The following is a 22,500-nucleotide window of genomic DNA, read 5'->3' as shown; positions in this document are numbered from 1 at the left end:
GTATGTTTTTTTTTGTGTTTTTTTTTTACTTGGGAGTTTACACTCATCAAGACTCGAAAGCCACCCAAGGATAAGGGTTAATGAATGTAAGGTGGTAGTGTAGTATTTGTTAATAGTGTAAGTTGGATAGAATTAGATTATTTATGGTGACGGCTCAACAGGAACTTGTTTTCATTCGATTTGAAGGCTACCAGTTGAATTCAACCGAGAAGTAGGCCAGCAAAAGTGTTCCAAAGGTTTGCAGTTCTTGGAAAGAAGCTTTGTTCATGAAATTTGCGTTTAGATTTAGGCACAGATAAAGAGTGGGGGAAATCATATACAGTGGTTGTAGCTAGTTGAGGGATTTTTTGTGAAAGTTTGGCAATGAGATCTCTCCAGGGAAAATATTTTTTTAATCATTTATTTTAATTGATCTTGTTTTGTTTATTTATTTGCATACAAACACACATATAATGTATGTACATATATATATATATATATATATATATATATATGTTTAGGCAGCTTTTTTTCTCTTAAGTATATTTCAACTAACCATACTATGCTTCGCTCTGAAAACAATGTTATATTTAACCACTTGACTAATCAACATTCCTTTGTCTCAATTTAGGAAAAGTGTTGTTGACAACATATCTGTACTTGAACGGTCCAATAATAAATGAAAATTTGTATTTGATTTTGTAAAGTTAAATTAACAAATGAAATAAATATACACGTTATTAAAAAAAAAAAATGCAAATTGCTCAAAACCAGTTAGATTAATCTTTCCTCATGATGAACCCAGAAGGATTGGAAAGTACTCTGACTTACAACAAATATAGCAATTACATCAGCCAGTTCCTGCTAGTAGTGAACACTCGGAAATTTGAAAGGCTCAAAAACAGAATCAATAGACAAAAACGTCTATGTCATGAAATCTATAATATAAAGCTGAACGTGTGTGTGTGTGTCTGGTCATGAATAGGCTCCTATATGGTATACTATTATAGAAAACTGATCACATATAATGATAGAAGATGTATTGAGACACAGAAATGGGTATGATTGATCTGGTAGAACAATGCTTCATTAAAATTGTGGGGTTTGCGTTCGCGCCTGGTCCACAAAGTATGCAAAAAATAATTTAAAAATTAAAAAAGAAAACGTTTCAAGGTTTTTTTGATATAGATGTATATAATAATGTTTTGATAAGTATGTTTTAACTTAAATAGGGATGGTATGATAAAATTGTGGGGTCTGCGTTCGTGCCTGGCCTCCAGAGAATGGAAATAGGCACAAACTTTAATAAAGACTTTTCATATCTATCTGTGTAAGTATACTTTGATAATTATGTTTCACTTTGAAGAAATATTGTATAATAAAATTATGGGGTATTCGTTCGCGCCTAACCTCCATAGAATGGAAATATGTCACAAAGTTTAACAAGATTTTTTTTTTTAATATAGATCAACAGAATATTGTGATAAGTGTCTCACTGTGAACAGGTATGGTATAAAAAATTATGGGATTTATCTATTTTATTTTTACTCTCATCATATTTTGCTTTGGTTTTGATACCCCCAAATTCGAAGTTATCTCGTTACAACCCTTCCTTTTCATAACCTATCATACTTTCATAAATCAGAGTCCATTTTCTGTAGGCTGTTTTTCAACCCAGTCAGTGACTGGTACTTTTGCTAGTATATATATATATATATATATATATATATATATATATATATATACATTTGTTTTCACACAATAAATATGCGAGATGTTCAATTGTTTTAAAATATGTGAGATACTAAGTTTTGAATATCACGAGAAATGCAAAGTGTGTTTAATTTAAATACAAATCAGATAATAGGGTCTCACATCAATGAGGGGCAGGCAATATTATGAAAAGCCATTGAGAGGAAGGGTCTGAAATGGTGTATATTCTCTCCTGATGGAGACTGTAGTGAAAACAGCTGATAAACTTGATTATAAAGTCTACAATGTAAGCTGTTATATTCAAATAACAATATCTTTGTTCACATGCTCATTTCATTGCAGTTTCTGCTACTCGTCCAGTAGCAAATATTATTCTAATACACATTATTTGAGAAATAGTAAAAAAGATAGTGTATATTATTTTTTTATTTCAAAATTTTTGACTTACCTCTATGTGGATCGGAACTGGCAGGTTCCACTGAAAAAAGTGCAAAATACATCATAAAGTAAATTTTATATCTTATTATAATGGAGACTATGTGTTATATTTTGGAACTAATAGAAGAATCTTTATAAATCACAGAACCACGAGTGGTTCACCTACAGTTCACATGCACAAAGTCCTGTGTGTGATAAAGACCAAGTTTTGCAAGCTTTAATGTATTTCGGCATGTTTCAGTGAAGACCACATCATACCATTCCACATCATTGGAAAAGATATCAGACTTAATTCAAATGGTTATATTGAATTGCTGTCCCAACAGCTGGCCCCTACACCTATTACCACAACTCAAACTTTACTGGTTTCAGTCTCAGTGACTATTATGTAAGGGAGTAGCTGTGGAAGACATCAACAATACAGTCTACAATACCAAGGAAAAACTGATTACCAGGATCAAACAGATGTGTATGTTTTTTTTTTTTTTTTTTTACTTGGGAATCACCATGTATTAAGACTCGGAAGCTACTCAAGGATAAGGGTTAATGAATGTAAGGTGGTAGTGTAGTATTCGTTAATAGTGTAAATTATGTAGAATTTGATTATTTATGGGGACTGATCAACAAGAACTTGTTTCCATTGGATTTGAAGGTTACCATGTTATATTCAACCGGGAAGCAGGCCAGTGGGACAGTGTTCCACAGGTAGGCAGTTATGGGAAAGAAGCTTTGTTCATGGAATTTGCATTTAGTAAAGTTTAGAGTTGGGCACATTGTTTTAATTTTGGATTGAAAATAAAATGCATATTATCTTAGTCAGATTGTATTAAAATTACAGAAAGATATCACTAAAAATAAAGAATCTATTTAAGTTCAAAACCATTCATTAACGTTTTGGACATCCTGTATATATATATATATATATATATATATATATATATATATATATGAGCAGAAGTACCCGTTGTTGACTGGGTTCAAAAACAGCCTACAGAAAATGGACTGTGATTGATGAAAGTATGATAGGTTATGAAAAGAAAGGGGTTGTAAAGAGATAGGTTTTGATACTCAAAAATTTATCCTAAGCAAAATATGATGAAAGTAAAGATAATTTTCGCGAAAATATATTTTTTTATATCAACTTTGTTTCCATTCGTAGCCAAGAGTGACCAACAAAATTGTGGAGAAATGCGTGACTTACCTGGATAGACCACACGCGGGTCAGACACCGAAAATAAATAAAAAGAAAGAAAAGAAACGGTCAAGACTCTTATTTATAGAGTAGTGATCACGTGAGTTAGAAGAATATGCAAATAGAGGTGAACGATTTTGCGATATAAAAAGCCTGTGTTGTTAAGAGGAGGGGGAGACTGTTGGCAGAAGTCAGTGCTGTCAGACGTGCTTTAGAGTTTTGTTATTATATGCTGTGCTCGATTATTGGAGAGAGAAGAGAAGAGGAGAAACCAAGAAGACATTCTGCAGGTACTTTGATACAACGGGGGCGCAATTCAACAATCAACCATTTCCTTTGGTTTAAGAACATAAAGGAATCGAGATACTTGACTTTGTGTTGGTTTTAAGCTATTTCGGCGCTTGGTGTGCAGTGACTAAAAATGGACAGATTCGACATTCGCTTAATACCCGAGTTCGACGGATCTACCACTGGACTGGCTGTCGTCGAATGGATTGAGAAGGCAGAGAAAATCTGTAAACTGTGCAAAATTACAGAACCAGACGAGGGAATGATGGGACATACCGATGACAATAGTGATGAGAGCGATGGACACAAGGAAGTAATGCCTCATCGAAATACTCGACAGAGACGAATGCTGCCCACCCCCCGTGATTGCGAAACCCCGCGAGAAGGGATGATGGAGCACACCGAGGAGATGATGCCTCCGATTCTTCGGAGAAGTACCCGACAAAGACGGATACTGCCCCCCTGCCCTGATTGTGAGACACCGCCTATGGAACCACGAGACGGGATAATGGAACAGACTGGTAGTAATGATGGTGGTAATGAAGAAAACAGCAATGAGGAAGTGCTGCCCCCGATTCTTCGAAGGAGTACCCGCCAACGACGATTGCCCGCATGTCCTGTTTGTGATCATGAGATCAGGGGGGAGTGTGGAGAAATGCGTGACTTACCTGGATAGACCACGTGCGGGTCGGACACCGAAAATAAATAAAAAGAAAGAAAAGAAACGGTCAAGACTCTTATTTATAGAGTAGTGATCACGTGAGTTAGAAGAATATGCAAATAGAGGTGAACGATTTTGCGATATAAAAAGCATGTGTTGTTAAGAGGAGGGGGAGACTGTTGGCAGAAGTCAGTGCTGTCAGACGTGCTTTAGAGTTTTGTTATTATATGCTGTGCTCGATTATTGGAGAGAGAAGAGAAGAGGAGGAACCAAGAAGACATTCTGCAGGTACTTTGATACAACGGGGGCGCAATTCAACAATCAACCATTTCCTTTGGTTTAAGAACATAAAGGAATCGAGATACTTGACTTTGTGTTGGTTTTACAAAGAGAAAATGTTATATATATATAATATAAATATACAAGAAATAAATGTTACCATAGTCAATAAAAGTTACTTTTATGTAAGAAAAGTTCTTTGGTTTGTATTTTTAAGTAGTTTGTAAAAAAAATTTTTTTTTTTATTAATTCACAAACCGGTTTAAAAAAAAATCTAAATGGCAGCGACTTTGAAATGGAGGGCCCTGTTTTTAATTTGAAGAAGGGGCACCTGAGCATTCTGTGTTAACAATTTAAGAGAGTTCCATCAATGTAAGGAATATTTATAAACATATTTTAATGTTTTCCATTATTTTGTGTTTGAGGAATATTCAATTATGGCATGTGTAGTTTATATAAAAATTCATTTAAGTAGTTATCGCCTCAAATTTCGTTTTAATTTCGGTTCGCTGAAATTATTTCAAGTAAAGAGCATTAAAAACTATTTCAAAACAAAAAAAACATGAACTGAACTTTTATTAACTATGGTAACATTTATTTTTTGTATATTTATTTTTTCGGGTAGTCGTTTGTTGGCTTTTCTGCTAAACACTCTTACTAAATAATATCGATGAAATATCGAAAAACAAAGAAATAAAAACAGTTTTGAAAAATAATGAAGCTTTACTTACTTTAGTAAAATAATCCACAACAGCAAAATGGGATATTAAAAAAGTAAACACGTAATTACTTTAGTTTTTTAAAGGAAAGAATCGATAGAAATATGAATAAGAAGAAAATGGTGCCCTTTTTAAGCATAACAGCTTCGTTTCAGTTTTACAGTATTGAACGGTGTAGTATTGTGCCGTCAGATTAAGGGTTGTACTATTGTAATGTAAAGAACATGCAAAAAGGGTTGTAATCAACTGAATTCCTTCTAGTACACTGACAAAAAAAAAACGCTTAAACAGATATATAAATAAAAATAAAAAGGTTATAGAAATGTTTTTAAAAAGACACGTAATCACGTGAACAGGATTTAACGTTATTATTTTTCATCATTTATCTATTTTTGAAAGAGTGCCACGTGCAAGTGGAGAAGGAAAAACAGAGTTATGCAAAATTTGTGTTGAGAATTGTCTAAAGTTCCGACTTTTTTTTTGGCTTTCACTTTAATAAGAACGTGTATTTATGAGGTGAATTTATTTGACACAATATGATTCAACAAAAAAAATTAAATAAAAGCTAACATGAATTAAGATTAAAGTTAAGGCGTTATTGTGAACTCTCACCCCTTTTAAAAACCTTGTTAAACTTTGTGACATATTTCCATTCTATGGAGGTCAGGCACGAACGAACACCCACTAATTTTATTATACCATATTTCTTCAAACTGAAACATAATTATCAAAGTATACTTACGCAAATAGATATGAAAAGTCTTTGTTAAAGTTTGTGCCATATAGTACAGGCGCGACCGCAGACCCCACAATTTTATTATACCATCCCTATTTAAGTTGAAACATACTTATCAAAGTATTCTTATGTACATCTATATCAAAAACCCTTGTAAACGATTTTTTTTTTTTTAATTTTTTATTTCCATACTTTGGGGACCAGGTGCGTACACAGACCCCACAATTTTTATGAACCACCGTTCTGCCAGATCAAACATACCCATTCCTGATCTTCGATACATCTTCTATCATTATATGTAATCAGTTTTTTTAACTAGTCAACCATATAGGAGCCTATTCGCGACCACACACACACACACACACACACACACACACACACACACACAGGCGTTCAGCTTTATATTATAGATATATACATATACAGTATAACTCCTATAATTTGAACATCCGCTTCGTGCAAATTAGAGGATACTGTTCAAGTTTCGTGATAAAAAAATGTGCTGCAGTTAACTTTAATTTCTAAGAATTAAGAAATAGTAAATGAAATTCATTGCTATATGATACTTCAAGTATATTTTAAGTTGAGTTTACGATATATTGTAAGTAAGAATTGTTAAATATTATTACCAGGAACAAAAACATTGAAAATAAATTAAATCTACTCTTACTTGTTAGGTATTTATTACCTAAGTTATCATCTACAGAAATCATACATTTATGTAAAATACAGTTTTTTTTTTAGTTATTCATTGAATGAGTCTCATTGCAGTTTCTATTTTCATCGATTGAGCTCTTGGGCACTGCCATTGTATTCTGTAAGCGATCATGAAAATCTACAATTTCTTGGTTCTGTAGCTTCTTTATGATTATATCTCTTCAGAGTGACATTGCTTGCAAAACATAGTTGTCACTAAAGTAAGGACTTTTTTCTAGAAATTTTATAACTGTCTCCATAGACTTTTCTGCATCATTCCATGATATTGCTTCATCAGAGTGTTCTTGGTTATTTACATTAGGATCAAGAGAATGAGAGCTGTTGCTATTTTCATCACCATTACTGCCTTCAGGATATTGATCAGTAGTTTCCTCATCTTGTTGCACCCACATTTCAACATCATTTGCATTAAGTGATTTAAGAACAGCGTGGTTGGTCAGTAACCGTTTGGTTTCAAGAATTTTTTTCTAGACCAGATGTATTCTCTGATTCTTTCAGTTCAGAAGCCTTTGGCGTTTGGTATAATTTACCCCATGCTTTTGTTAATGTGCTTGCTCGAACTTGATTCCATGCACTTGCGAGAGAAAATATGACATCTTTGATAGTAAATCGCTTATACTCACGGTACTATTTATCATATTCATCATGAAATCATTTCTGTAGAAACATTTTAAGTTCCAAATAATCCCTTGATCCATAGGTTGGATGAGAGAAGTCACATTAGGTGGTAAGTAGCACACAAAAATATTCCCGCAAGATAACACTAGTTCTGACTCAGGAGGATGTGCTCTACAATTGTCCAACAGAAGCAAGCACTTTGAATCAGGTTTACCTAATTCAAGAAAACGCCTCTGGACAACTGGCACAAATTCTTGCAAAAACCATTTTTTAAACAACTGTTGATTCATCCATCCATTTCGTGAAGAATAATAGGATACTTGCAAAGGCGAAACTCCTTTCAATGCTCGGGGACACTTTGATTTGCCGATGACAAGAAGTTTAAGTTTATGAGTTCCAGAAGCATTAGCAAATAGCATCACTGTTAGTCTTTCTTTATTTAATTTGAATCCTTTTATTTTCTGCATCTCGGATCTGGCTAATATTTTTGTAGGAAAGCACTTCCAATTTACGCCACTTTCATCAGTGTTGTAAACATCCTCTGGTGTTAAACCATAATCGGCAATTATCATCTTGAATTTGTCACAATAATTTGATGCTGCGTGTGTATCAGCAGACCGTTGTTCACCTGACATTGTTAATTGTCTTATACCATGTCTACTCTTAAAGCTCCTAAGCCAGCCTTCACTGAATTTCATATCTTCTGCGATATTCAACTCTTCCTTAAGAGATTTTACTTTAGCAATTAACATGGCCCCAGATATTGCTACACCTTCATTCCATTTTGTTACAAACCACTCATGCAATGTTCAATCGAATTCTACTTGCTTTGGTCTGCGAAGAGTCCTCCTTTTGACATGTCTTTTATTTGAAGAGAAAGGAGCAACCTTCAATATTTCCTCCTTTTTCTTTTTAATGTAAAACAGTGTACTTCTTCCAATCTTATAATCTCTCAATATCACGCTGTTTTCAACTCCAGCATCTAATTTTTGTATAATTTTCGAGTAAAGTCAGTGTCACTTGTTTTCTTTTAGAGTTGCAAGCCATTGTGATGGGTTGTTTTACAATATTTTAAATATAGCAATCTGAAAAAAAAAGTTTACAGTTAGTGTAAATTAATTATCAATAACTAATCTACATTAATTACATAGTACCAATATTAACATTTCTGCGCAATATCTGACTAAACCATGTAAACAATTTTACTGCAACTTCGCATCAAATATGCTAATACAATTTCAATGACGAGACAGTTCAAGTTTAGCGCAAGTTCAGGTTTAGAAGAAGTCCAAATGAGAGAAAGTCCAACTTTAAAGGAAGTTCAAATTAAAGGAGTTTTACTCTCTCTCTCTCTATATATATATATGTTTTTTTTTTTACATAAGCATCACCATTTATCAAGGCCAAGAGACCACTCGAGGATAAGGGTTAAGAGTGTACAGTAGTCAATTCAACAATATAGTAATTTTTAGTAATAGAAATTAGGTAAATTTGTTAATTAAGTGGAACGGCTCATCAAGAACTTGTTTACGTTGGAAGACAACCAGATTGTAGTCAGCTGGAAAGCAGGAGAAAGAAAGAAGCTTTTTTATGGAATCTATGTTTAGGTTTAGGCACAGATAAAGTGTGGGGAGAATTATTGATAGTGTTTTCAGCTAGACGAGTGTTTCTTGTGAAAATTTGGCGAGGGGGGGGGCCATAGATTGAAGCTCAGTCGAGCACTTGCCATGAAAATAACGATAAAGCAGTGACAAACTCGCAACATCTCTTCTGTGAGATAGTGGTTGCAGAGAAGAGAAAAAGATATCTCCTACGAAGTCTATTTTGAACTCTATCAAGGCAGGACAAGTCCTTTCTAGCAGCTCCTGCCCAAATGTGGCAACAGTACTCCATCCTTGGACGTACCTGGCTCTTATATAGATAGAGAATTGCATCAGCAATGAGATATTTACTGGATCGATAGAAGGATCCCACCATTTTTTTCAGCGGTCTTGTCAACAGATTTAATGCACGTGTTCCATTTCAGATCAGGAGTAAAGGTCAATCCCAGAAGCTTATCAAAACATGAGGCTTCCCCAAGACGAGAGCCATTCATTTCAATTGATGCCAGATGGGGATCAGAACGTTCATGATGTAAAGAGAGAAGCTTGGTTTTAGATGCATTAAAAGTAACCAGCCACTCCTTTCCCCATTGTTCCATGTGCTCAAGATCAGAGGAGAGAGAATAAGAGAGAACTTGATATGCTACCATAGATAGTAGTGTCATCAGCATAAATGTCTCTGAATGATGTAAGGATGTGATTTGGAAGATCATTAATGTAAATCAGGAATAGAGTTGGGCCCAGGATGGAACCCAGAGGGACTCCAGCATTAATACTGTGAGCTTCTGATTTTTACCCATCAACTACTACTCTTATGGACCTATCAGAAAGAAATGATTTTATAATTCAGGAGACATTTCCAGCTATACCATAGCTAGAGATCTTGTGAAGTAAACCTTTATGCCATACCCTATCAAAGGCTTTAGATATGTCAAGAGCAATTGCCCTAGAAAGGTAGCCTCCGTCGAGAGATTCGCTAATCCTATGAGATAACTGTAAGTACATCTGCTGTAGATCTAGCAGAACGGAAACCATATTGTGTGTCACTAAGAAGGTTATTTTTGCTGAGATGGTTGATTATTTCTCTATTTAACACAGATTCCAGCAACTTACTTATGACGCACAGGAGACTTATTGGCCTGTACTGAGAGGGAGATGAGCGATCACCTGAATTCTTAAATACAGGGCATACTGAGATTTTCCAGGGTGATGGGAAGCAATTCTCCTTAAGACAATGTTTAAACAGTTTTGTAAGTATGGGCGCTAGTTCTGGTTGAAGTTTTTTGAGCACTATAATTGGAATACCGTCAGAGCCAGTTGCTTTACTGGAATCAAGGTTTTTGATTAGCTTGACAACATCACGAACAGATATTTGTATATCGCATAGCGTGTTTTCTGATACAGGAGGAAATATTGGGGGTGGATGGCCTTCGTTGCAAGGGAAGAATTAGCTGCTAAGTTCTTTGCAAAGAGTTTGGCTTTGTCTGATGCTGACAAGATTATCTCAGGTCCATTGATGATAGTTGGTATAGAGCACACGCTTCTGTTCAGGATTCTGTTTGCTATTTGTCAAAACTGGTGGGAACCAAGCCGCTGCTTAGCTACTTTGGACTTGACAGACTGAGCATGCAACTCTCTTGCGTTCTTTATTACTTTCTTACAATGGTTGATGACAGTCCTGAAAGTAGCTTTAGTCTCAATACATCTATTACGTTGGAAGCAATGGAAAAAGTGATTTCTGTGCGCCATGGCAGCAGCACATTCTGGAGTGAACCATAGCTGGCTGTTAGGTTTTTGCTGGAACGTTTTCGAGGGTATGAAACGGTCTATACCTACAATTAACCATTCTGTCAGGTCTGATACTATAGAGGAAACATCCTTTTTAAACATGGAACGCAGAGGTAGATCAGATATAAATGTACGGAAGCTATACCAGTCAGCCATAGCATAACGATATACTGAACAATGGAGAGGTACACCTGAGGACTTATTACATTTCATTTTTGTCTTAATTGATACAACCGAGTGGTTGGAAGATCCAAGAGGAGACAGAATGGAAACTGAACATAGTTCAGGGCAAGTTGTGAGAAAAAAGTCTAGGAGGCTCGCATACTGGTTGTCAGTGTCGGGCACACAGGTGGGTTCGTGAACAATCTGAGTGAGGTCATAAGCAATGGAGAAATCATGACAGAACCTGCCCTCATCATCGGTCTTGTTTGAGTGTGTTAACCATTCCACATTATGAACATAGAAGTCTCCACATTCGTGAATGTTAGCTGAAGGATAAGCAGATAGGACTTGGTCAATTTTTTCAGATATGCTTTTAAAGATAGTAACTCCACTGTTGTGGGGGCGATAGAGAGTAAATATAAATGCAGTAGTTAGAGCAAGTGCAACTCGGAAGCACATATAGGGTAAGTTAGGATCTTCTCTGGAGATGTCCCTACCACATGGAAAGCCATCTTTAATATAGGCACATATTCCATGCCCATGGCGATCTTGGGGGTCAAATTTGGAAGTTAAGTTAGAGTATCCTTTAATTACGAACTCATCTAGGGAAATAGTCTGTCCAATTCCAGTTTCACTTAGAAATAATAGTCTCCTGTAATTGGGTTTCAACCTCTGGAAGGTTAGAACGTAGACCTCTGATGTATATATATATATATATATGTATATATTTTTTTTTTTTCAAGTCCAATTCACAATTTTTGAAAACATATGTTCTTTTATTTTCTTATAAGCGTATATGTTACAGATCGGTTTCATTAGAAATCTTAAACAAAGAGTAAAAATTATGAATTGAACTTATATATATATATTAGTGACCGCCAATCAATTGAAAACTGCTTTTTCTAAAGCTTATTAAAATCTATGAAAATCTGTTATTTCTGAACAACTTTTGGTTTTATCAGAAAGATAACACCCTGAAGTTTATTATGTTAAAAGCAGAATAATATAATACTTTTCTATAATTTTTAACAGAATTTTAAGTTTTAAATTTAAGAAATAAACGCATTTAACCCAGATTTCGCAGAATGTAAATAAAACATATTTTTTAAAAGGTTTTCAAATCAATTTAACCAACTTTATTTATGTCTAAATAAAATTTACTATGATTAGCTATAAGAATATACAAAAATATTAGAACATAATTACGTTATATTTTAATAAATTCAAATAATTCTATTTTTTATCATGAACTCGTACATTTTACCTACCGCCGCCATCTTGGATTTTAGGTATGGGAACCCAGTCGCATCCCAATATTTAAGCATTTTCATGACTTTTAATGTAACTAAACAAGCAAATGCATTTTTGAAATAATTGAATTAAATTATAATTACAAACGCCATTTATGGTAAAAAATGTTATTTTTAGCTTTATAATTTTTTCCTTCATAATAATTGATCAATCAAGCTTTAAATTTTTTTCTAATACTTGTTAAAAGTAAAGAAAATGTGCTGTTTTCTATTTTTACATCAAACAAATTTTTAACAAATTTATATTTCTCAGTTTTAATATCACTTTTAGTCAGTTTTTGATTTCATGATTAAAATCATTTTTCTTTTCTTATTTTCTAATGAGCCACACTCTTTTTCCATAACAAATGCATAAATCAAGTTTACAAAGACTTTCATTAGAATTTGGTGGCCCTTAGAAGGGCCGTTCTTGGAAACCCTTTGCGGGGATGCAACTTGTTGGGATACCACAACCATCATCAATGGAAATCCATGTCTTTGTAGTTATAGTTAATTTTAAAAAAAAGGAGATAACTTTTTGTAAACCGTAATCGACTACCGTATCTTGAAAAAATCTCATGTAAAACAACACTTGCAGATTTTTTCTTTTTTTGTTTTTTTTACAAAGGAATCACCACTTACCAAGGCCTAGAAGCCACTCGAGGATAAGGGTTAATTAATGAAAGGGATAATATCATAGTAATCGTTAAAAGTATAAATTTGGTAAATTGGATTACTTAAGGGGAACAGCTCATCAAGAACTTGTTTACGTTGGACTTGAAGACGACCATATTGTAGTCAGCTGGAAAAAAGCTTACTTCACGAAATCCACATTTAAATCTAAGCAAAATGGGGAAACTATTGATAGTGTTTTCAGCTAGACGAGTGTTTGTTGTGAAGGGGGGGAGCAGACGAGCACTTGCCATGAAAATAACCATAAAGCAGAGACAGGCTCGCAACGTCTCTTCTGAGAGAAAGAGGTTGCAGGGTATCCCCTGCTAGGCTACGAAGTCTATGTTAAATGCTGTCAAGGCAGGATAAGGTCTTTCTAGCAATGCCTACCGTGGCAACAATACTCTATCCTTGGACACACCTGGCTCTTATATAGGTAGAGAATTGCATCAGCAAGTAGATAGCTACTGGATCGATAGAAGGATCCCCCCAATTTTTCAGCAGCCTTGGCAACGGATTTGATGTATGTGTTCCATTAATTTCAATTGCTGCCAGATGGGGATCAGAGCATTGATGATATGAAGATAGAAACTTGGTTTTAGATACATTAAAAGTAACCAGCCACTTTTTCTCCATTGTACTACATGCTCAAGATCAGAGAAGAGAGAACTTGGTCATTTATAATATAGATATATAATTAATACTTATAATTTTCACATCCTGTTTTTTTTATTGGTATCAATTCTTTAAAGTATTCTTTATGTATTGGTACATGGAAAGTTTACATATTCTAAAATTAAATTTTTTATTTATTTTTATTTTTAAATTATTGATAAGATATTCAATGATAACACAAAGATAAAAAAAATTAAACACATTCAAATTTCGGATTTCAATCTTTGATATCGAAGGTACAATACAAATTTTTTTTTTTGTTTATTTTTCTACACTCATTCACCCTCCTACTACAAAATGAGTGTATGCTTAATGGATTGCTTGGATTTTAAAGGGTCAAACAAGGGAAAAATGAGGAAGTCCCCCCAAAATATATTTAAACAACGAATATGAAAAAAAAGGTTACACGCATATAATGTGCATTCTTCACTTATTAATCAGTGAAAATTTTATTTTGATTAGATTTTTTAATAGATTTTTAAAGACAGACTGTTACGAAATTCAAAAACACTCCATAATTTGGCAGTCAATATATATATATATATATATATATGTGTGTGTGTGTGTGTGTGTGTGTGCTCTGAATATCGTTGAACATTAGATAAATTTAGTATTTTTGGTATAGTACTATTTATACTATATTGTCTATCCTGCTATAACTAAAAAAACATTACTCTTGGAATATTTACAAGAAAACCATATATATATATATATATATATATATATATATATATATACGCACACATAGGGTGGGGTAGAATAACAGGTGTTTTTGAAATTTTGCATCACCAAAAATGGGCATCACATGAAAGATATATTCAAAACTTGACTTTATAAAATAGCAAACCTGTTTTTGAAAAAATTGACCAAAAATTGATGTCATTTTTAATAAAATCATATTTCATGATTGAAAAAAAAAAAAAAAACGTTATCTGTTATTTCTGCCCGACCCTGTATTAAAAAGCTATTGCATGCTGGTCTTTTTTTTCTCTTTTTCTAATTTTCATGACATTTTGTTGAATTACTCAAGACAATGATGTGGTCTTCACAGAAAACATACTCAAACACATCGCAGTTTGCAAAACTTGGTCTTTATCACAAACAAAACTTTACTTATTACATTAATTCAACAAAAATTGTTCCATATTTTAAACCTACTTTAAAAATGATAATTTAATGTTTAAATACCAATTATACATTTAGGTTGGTGCAAAAACAATATCGTTTTATCAGATATGTTACTTTTATATATGATTTCTGAATTAATTCATTGATTATATATATATATATATATATATATATATATATATATATATAGCCATGTTATATGTCATTTTGAAGCACGTTTTTTGCTCTATTGAATTGTGTTATTTGTTACTGTTCTCAATCTCTTTATTAATTTTTGTCAGACTTTTCAACAGCATGGACAAAATTCAAATCTGCATGATTTTCTTGTTCCAGTTCAAACTACGCCTAAAAACTGTCAAAGATGCGTTTGGCCCAGGAACCACTAACGAATGTATGGCACAATGGTGGTTTAAGAAATTTCACAATAGTGACGAGAGCCTCAAAGATGAATATGGTCAAGGTTAGCCGACTGCGGTCGATAACGAACATTTGAAAGCCTTAATTGAAGCCGATCCTTGCAAAATCACCCGAGAAGTTGCTGTTGAACTCGACGTCGACCATACAAGTCATTCGCCATTTAAAACAAATAGGGAAGTCAAAAAAGTTGGATGAATGGGTGCTGTATGAATTGAATGATAATCAAGAAAATCGTCATTTTGAGGTGTCTTCTATGCTCCTTCTGCACAACAAAAAGAACTCATTTTTTGAGCGGATTGTGATGGGTGATGAGAAGTGGATCCTCTATGACAACTGGCGATGTTTGGCACAGTGGTTGGGTGCCAGAGAAGGTTATGGTGACTGTTTGATGGTCTGTAGCTGGTCTTATCTATCACAGCTTCTTGAATCCGTGCAAAACAATTAGCGTGGAGAAGTACTGCCGACAAATTGACAAAATACACCAGAAGCTCCAACGTATGTGCCCGAGATGGGTCAATATGAAAGGACCAATTCTCTTCCATGAGAATGCTCGCCTGCATGTTGCTTAACTGACCCTGCAGAAGCTGAACGAACTGGTCTACAAGACTACTTCATCCGCCACATTCACTGGACCTCTCGCCCACCGATTACCACTTTTTCAAGCATCTCAACAACTTCTTGCATGAAAAATGCTTCAAAAGCTGAGATGATGCCGAATCGGCTTTCAACGATTTCATCACTTCCAGAACTTCAGATTTCTGTGCTGATGGGATAAATAAACTCGTTTCTTATTGGCAAAAATGTGTCGATTCTAATGGTTCTTATTTGGTTAATAAGGTTTATTATGAAAGTAGTTATGATCTTTTGAAGTTGAACGTCAAAAAATGACATTATTTTTGCACTAATTTAATTGGGGATGAGAAATGATGAATGATATATGTCACATTCAAACTCCTCTACAGAAAAAATAACTTTATGAATGGCCCTACTGTTCTACTTGTTTACACTTGTGTGATGATGATGATGGCTTCAATTAAAGTTTAAAATGCAAAAGTCAGGTATCATGGTTAAATTGTGCTCTAAACAGAAATATTCATTTCGAATGCACTCCTGTCATATCAAAAAGTCGATTTTATATGCCAGGCTTTTCTGCCTGTGAGATAATAAAACTTCTCAAATACATTTGCGATGTTAAGCTGTATGAGGCGTTAATTTTAGTCAAAATTTCCTGTTCATTCTTTCATTGGATTTTTTTTAGATTACCGATATTTATCAAAGGCATTCGGATGCAAAACGTATCTAAAAACAGTGCCAGGCACATAAAATACAATCGTGTGAAATTTCCAAAACAAATCGGCCCAGCCTTTTAGAAATCCATAGGGAACGAACTCAAACACACACACACAGACAAAGTTCCTTTTATATAATAGTAGAGATAGAGATAAAACAACTTACCTAACAGCGTACTTTCTAGAAAGAAAAAAAAAACATGATTATTTAAATATTCAAATATTTCATGTATTAAGTATTAAGCTTACTTTCTAGAAAGAAAAAAAAAACATGATTATTTAAATATTCAAATATTTCAAAATTTTACAGGTGGAATGATTTTAAAAGTCAAGAAAGTTAAATAGGCTTTGAAGATTCAATAAGCAGCAAAGTCTCACCCCTATACAGTTGAGATCCCTAGATGTAAGAAAGCCTTTTACTCTAATAGTTTCTTCCCTAGAACTGCAAGACTTTGGAATTCTCTTCCGGGTTCCTGCTTCCCCAACTGTACAGACATGCAGAAGTTCAAGTGTAATGTGAACAGACATCTTGCTGCTCAACTCCCTACATAGTATCCCTGCAACTTATGTCCCTGATAGTAGCCCCCTACATCAAAGTGGCAATGTGCCTTGTTTGGGGTGAAAATTGAATAAAAAAAATGTAATAAAAAAAAAAAGATATGGGTATTTGACACAACGGATAAAGATGTTGATTAACAATAAGTTCTAAGTAATAGTTTTGTGCAGTTTGATGGTTCAATAATTACCACAGATTCCAGTGGTTAACGGCGACAGGATAGGAATGCTGAGTCTTGTAACTGTATCCGCAGTAATTACTGCTTTCCATAGTTGTCATCTCACCGCGTTTTGGCCAACTAAGCCTCTGGCTTATTTGGGGTAGGATTTAAACTGCTATCTTCGCCTAGAACTCAACTGTAGAGACTTACTGCCTCGATCAACTGCGTAGCGGGAGGGCAGTAATTGCTGGATACAGTTACAAGATTCAGCATTCTTATCCCGTTCTGGTTAACTAACTGTGGAAGGCCAGAGGATTAGTTGGCTGAAATGTGGTGAAACAACAACTGTGAAGATGAAGGTAACAGTCTGCAAAAAATGGATGCACAAGAATGAAATGGATTATCCGGATTTCTGTTTTCATCTTGAGTGTTATTCTCACAATGACCATTCGATGTAACCTTTTTCAGTTATAGATTGTTGAACTCGGGAATCTTTCTGTCAAACTCGTGAATCTGCACAGAATTTCGAACAGAACACTTTATTTAATTCACTTTATTTTATGTTAGATAGGAGTCATCACTTATCAAGGTCCAACGGTCACTTGAGAATAAGGGTTATTGAGCATATGGTAACCGCTGAAACAACATCGTATTAATAGTTAATGGTGGAAAAAGGGTAGAAATAGATTATTTAGGTGGGTGGCTCAGTAAGAACTTGTTTACATTGTACATGGAGATGACCATATTGTAGTAAACTGGAAAGCAGGCCAGCGGAATAGAGTTCCACACATGGGAAGTTCTCATTGTGTTAAAAAATAATTTTCTTAGTGTTGAAATGAAGAAATATACTTTGAAGAAATGTGAGGGGTGTACTCACTTTTCTGATACACTTTATGTGTGTGTGCATATATATATATATATATATATATATATATATATATATATATATATATATATATTTATTCAGTCTCAGATTAGGGGCCACTAGTGTGAGATCTGAGAGTCTCCATAGTAAAACAATACTGCTTTAGAAAATTTAGTTGAATTAATCATATTGTTGATGTACGACTCTTATATATATAAGGTATTTTGGTAAAAAAACAAGGGAAAAAGTGCTCAATACATTGGTAGAGTTAAATATGACCTTTTAATGGGCTCTTTGGATTCTGCAGAAGCTACTGACCTTGTTGGTTTCTTTATTCTTTACAACTTAACTAAAATAATCTACACCAATTTAGGACTCTACAGAGATGATGGACTACTAATCGCTGACGGCCCCAAATGTGAAAAAACCCCAAAAATGCTCTAATTAAAGAAATAAAAAGAATTAATTTAAACAACAAAATTAAATCTAATTTAAAAACTGTAAAGTTCCTCGATGTTACTTTCAACCTAGCAAAAAATACATTTGAACTGTTATAGTGAGTCGTTTACTCCTAGCAAATTCACTTTGTCTAGCTCAAACACACAAATACAAAACAGGCTGTGTGCAGTAGCACACACATGCATGGAGTGGGGCACATGCAAACATCACATAACTTTGATACGCGTGCATTTCCTGTGATCTCTGACATAGCCTTCCGTTTCCCTTCTCTTCTTCCTTTCTTTCACTTGGCACCAAGCAGTGCACATGTATAAACCCACATGCTTGATAAATATGCACCCAGAAAGCAGTAAAAAGACTAGTGAGGTAAGGCAATTGATCCTTCACAAACTTTGATACCAACCAAAAACAATCGAACCTTAATTAAAACCTACATCACTTCCGGTTTGGCGGTGGTCGTAACAGCAAAGACGTCACGTTTTTTTCCCAGTTCTTTTCTTTCTTCACAGTACAGGTTCGAGCCTGCCTTCCTACTACCACTTCTTTTTTTTTTTTTTTGCTCAACACACACATCCAAACACCCGGGCAACCCTGGGCTGAAATGCTAGTATATATATATCTATAAAAGTGAATGTGTCTGTACATTTCTTTACTCAATAACTCTGTCAATTTTTAGTCTACAGGTATTCCTAGTTAATACTTGGGCGTGCGTGTAAAACCAGTGGGAGAGATACACCCTCAGTCATCAATAAGATGAAATAATTCCTAAAGAAATAGAATTTATCAAAAAACAACTTACCAGTTTGGCCATTTTCTAAAAAGAAAGTAAAAAAATACATAAGTTTAAAAATTTTCTAATTTTTAAGAACATGGACAACAAGGACAATTAGTTTTAAAAATTTCTGGAAGAATTTTAGCTGAAAAGTGTGAAATATGGTAGAATACTATTCATTGTTTGATGGTGTGTTTAAATTAGAATGTGATTATGCATTCAATAAGTCAGCATAGAGCCCAATCCTAGACCCAATTTGTCTTGTGCAATTTGGGCAGATAAAGGTAGTGGTGGTGGGGTGGGGTGGGGTTGGGTGTGTCTGGTTGATAATCTGTCCTTTCTGTGCTTGCGTTTATCCTCAGCAGCTTGATTTAGGTCACTACTATAAAGCGCAGCACCTTCGTGGACAGCGCTCCTCCATGCCAACCTGCTCCCAGCCAAGTCCTCCCATGTCTCAAGGTCCATGTGAAACCGCTTTAGATTTACTTTGATGTTGTCCTTATACTTCATCTTTTGGCCACCCTGGGCACGCTTTCCCTCAACAAGCTGACAGTAGAAAATCTGTTTTGGGAGGCGGAGATCCGGCATTCAGACAACATGACCAGTCCATCTGAACTGGCGTTGAGCAACAGTAGCGGTGATAGTTGGAATGTCAGCCTCACTAAGGACGCTGGTGTTGGTGCGTCGGTCCTTCCAACTGATTCTGAGGATTTTTCGGAGGCATCTTTGGTGGTACGTCTCCAGGGTTTTTACGTGCCTCCTGTATGTGGTCCAGGTCTCTGATCCATAGAGAAGAGTGGGCAGTAAGACAGCTTTGTATATCATGATTTTGGTCTTTGCCAGAAGGTCACGGTTCTCAAATACTCTCTTCCTGAGCCTTGAGAAAGCCCCACTGGCACAGCTGAGATGGTGTTGTATTTCATCATCTATGTTGGCTTTTGATGATAGGATGCTGCCTAGGTATGGGAAGTGGTCCACACATTTTCCAGTCTAGCGTTATCGATGGAGATGTTTGGGGGTGAGACTGGAGTACTGTTTGGTGGTGATTGATGGAGGATTTGTTTTTTTTTTATATTAATTGTTAGTCCTAGCTGTTTGTACGCCCCCGTGAAGGCAACCAGTGTACACTGTAGGTCCTCTTCTGAGAGGGCTACAAGGGCGTTATCGTCTGCATACTGTAGCTCCATAATGGATATGGTGTTCGTTCGACCTTTGGCCCTAAATCTGTTGATGTTAAAAAGTCGCCCGTCAGTTCTGTACATAATCCGAACTCCATGGGGAAGATGTTTGTCCGTGAGATGGAGGATAGCAGTAATGAAGATGAAGAACAGGGTTGGGGCAATGACACATCCCTGTTTCACTCCCGTGTCAACCCTGAAGGGCTCTGTTTCATCTCCACTACTACTGAGGACTGTAGCTGACATATTGTCATGTAGCAGTCTTAGTACCCGAATGTACCTCTCTGGGCATCCAAATCTTGCAAGAACCAGCCAAAGGGCTTGACGGTTCAGAGTCAAAGGCTTTAGTAAGGTCTATAAAAGCCATGTATAATGGTAAATTTTGCTCCCTGCACTTTTCTTGGAGTTGACGAGCAGTGAAGATCATGTCCATTGTGCCTCTATTTGGTCGAAAGCCACTTTGGGACTCGGGAAGGATGGTTTCTGCAAGGGGTGTAAGCCTGTTGGCCAAAACCCGCGCTAGGGCTTTCCCTGTGGTAGAGAGGAGAGAAATGCCCCGGTAGTTCCCACAGTTTGCCTTGTCTCCCTTCTTAAAGATGGAGACAACTAGGGCATCTCTAAGTTGTGCAGGGATTTTCTCTTGTTCCCATATTTTGAGCAGCAGGGCATGGATGTGTCTGAGAAGATCAGGCCCGCCTTTCTTCAGGATTTCTGCTGGGATGCCGTCAGAACCAGCCGCCTTATTGTTTTTCATCTTCCTAATTGCATCCCGCACTTCTTCCAGACTGGGTGGTTCTCCCATGCTCTCAATTATGGGCTGTTTGGGGAGTTTTTCAAGGGCCTCCATCTCTGGAGTGGTGTCCCTGTTCAGAAGATCCTCGTGATGCTCTTTCCATCTATTTGTTATTTCTCCCTTTCCTTTCAGTAGCGTGAGCCCATCCTTAGACCGAAGGGGGGTCAGAGAACGGTAGCTGGGGCCGTATACCACTTTTGTGGCTTCAAAGAATCATCTGGTGTCCCCAGAGTCAGCAAACTGCTGGATCTCCTGAGCCTTCTTCATCCACCAGAGGTTCTTCAGCTTGCTGACTGTCGATTGGACAGCCGCTTTAGCCTTGGCATGGGCAGCTCTTTTAACCTTGCAATTGATGTTATTCTGCCAGGTGATAAAAGTTTGCCTCTTGATGTCTATAAGCTGTTGGATTTCGGTATCGTTTTCATCGTACCAATCTTGATGTTTCCGCTTTTTCTGCCCTAGGATGCTTATACTGGAGTCCATGATGGCAGAGGACAGCTTGTCCCAGTGCTCTTCCGTGTCATGCGGATACTGCTTGGGCAGGTCCACGCTAAGAGCCGCCTGGAGGTGTTGTTGGTAGGTGATATCGCCCAGCTGCTCGATGTTGAGCTTTGGTCGGCTCTGTCTTTTTTGCATCCTTTGCTTCCGCATTAAATGGATAGACATGATGGAACGAATAAGACGGTGGTCGGTCCAACAATTGTCTGTACTGGTCATTGCCCTGGTGTTCAGCACATCACAGCGGTCTTTGGCACGGACAATGACATAGTCAATGAGGTGCCTGATTTTACTTCGAGTGTGCATCCATGATGTTTTGAATGCGTTTTTTTGTCGGAAAAGTGTGTTCGTGATGATCAGGTTATGTTCTGAGTACTTTGTCAGTAGGAGTGTACCATTTGAGTTAATGTTACCAACTCCTTCTCTTCCAAGCGTTCCTCTCCAGTGCTGATGGTCTCGTCCCACTCTGGCATTGAAGTCCCCAAGTAGGATTATCTTGTCCCCCTTGGGGGCCCCGGATAAAATATTGTCAAGGTCAGCATAAAAGGTCTCCTTTATTTCATCATGTGCATCAAGTGTTGGAGCATACGCACTAATCACAGTGACCATTTGACTGCCCGCAAGCATCAGGCGCATAGTCATTAGGCGTTCGTTGATGCCCACAGGGGGCTCATTGAGGTGGCGGATGAGGCTGTTCTTTATAGCAAAGCCCACGCCATGGATACGTGGCTCTTCTGCAGGCCTTCCTTTCCACAAGAAGGTGTACCCGCCTTTCTCCTCCCTCAGCTGCCCGTCGTCAGCCAGTCGGGTTTCAGAGAGCGCAGCTATGTCAATCTGGAACCTCCTTAGCTCTCTTGA

General features: G+C 36.2%; 1 protein-coding gene across 1 annotated transcript in view; it reads right to left on the bottom strand.

The window, feature by feature from the left end:
- Positions 1-22,500, bottom strand: part of LOC145261032 (uncharacterized) — an 85,639-nt gene that overhangs the window by 2,272 nt on the left and 60,867 nt on the right. The window contains exons 8-10 of the mRNA XM_080119175.1: positions 19,201-19,215; positions 16,528-16,542; positions 2,141-2,170 (exon numbers count right to left, since the gene is read on the bottom strand). Coding sequence (XP_079975301.1) covers positions 2,141-2,170; positions 16,528-16,542; positions 19,201-19,215 — 60 coding nt within the window. The remainder of the gene's footprint in view (positions 1-2,140; positions 2,171-16,527; positions 16,543-19,200; positions 19,216-22,500) is intronic.

This window comes from Euprymna scolopes, chromosome 3 (assembly GCF_053919585.1).
Source record: "Euprymna scolopes isolate OS-2025 chromosome 3, ASM5391958v1, whole genome shotgun sequence".
Lineage (NCBI taxonomy): Eukaryota > Metazoa > Mollusca > Cephalopoda > Sepiida > Sepiolidae > Euprymna > Euprymna scolopes.
This window is presented reverse-complemented; position numbering and strand designations above follow the sequence as displayed.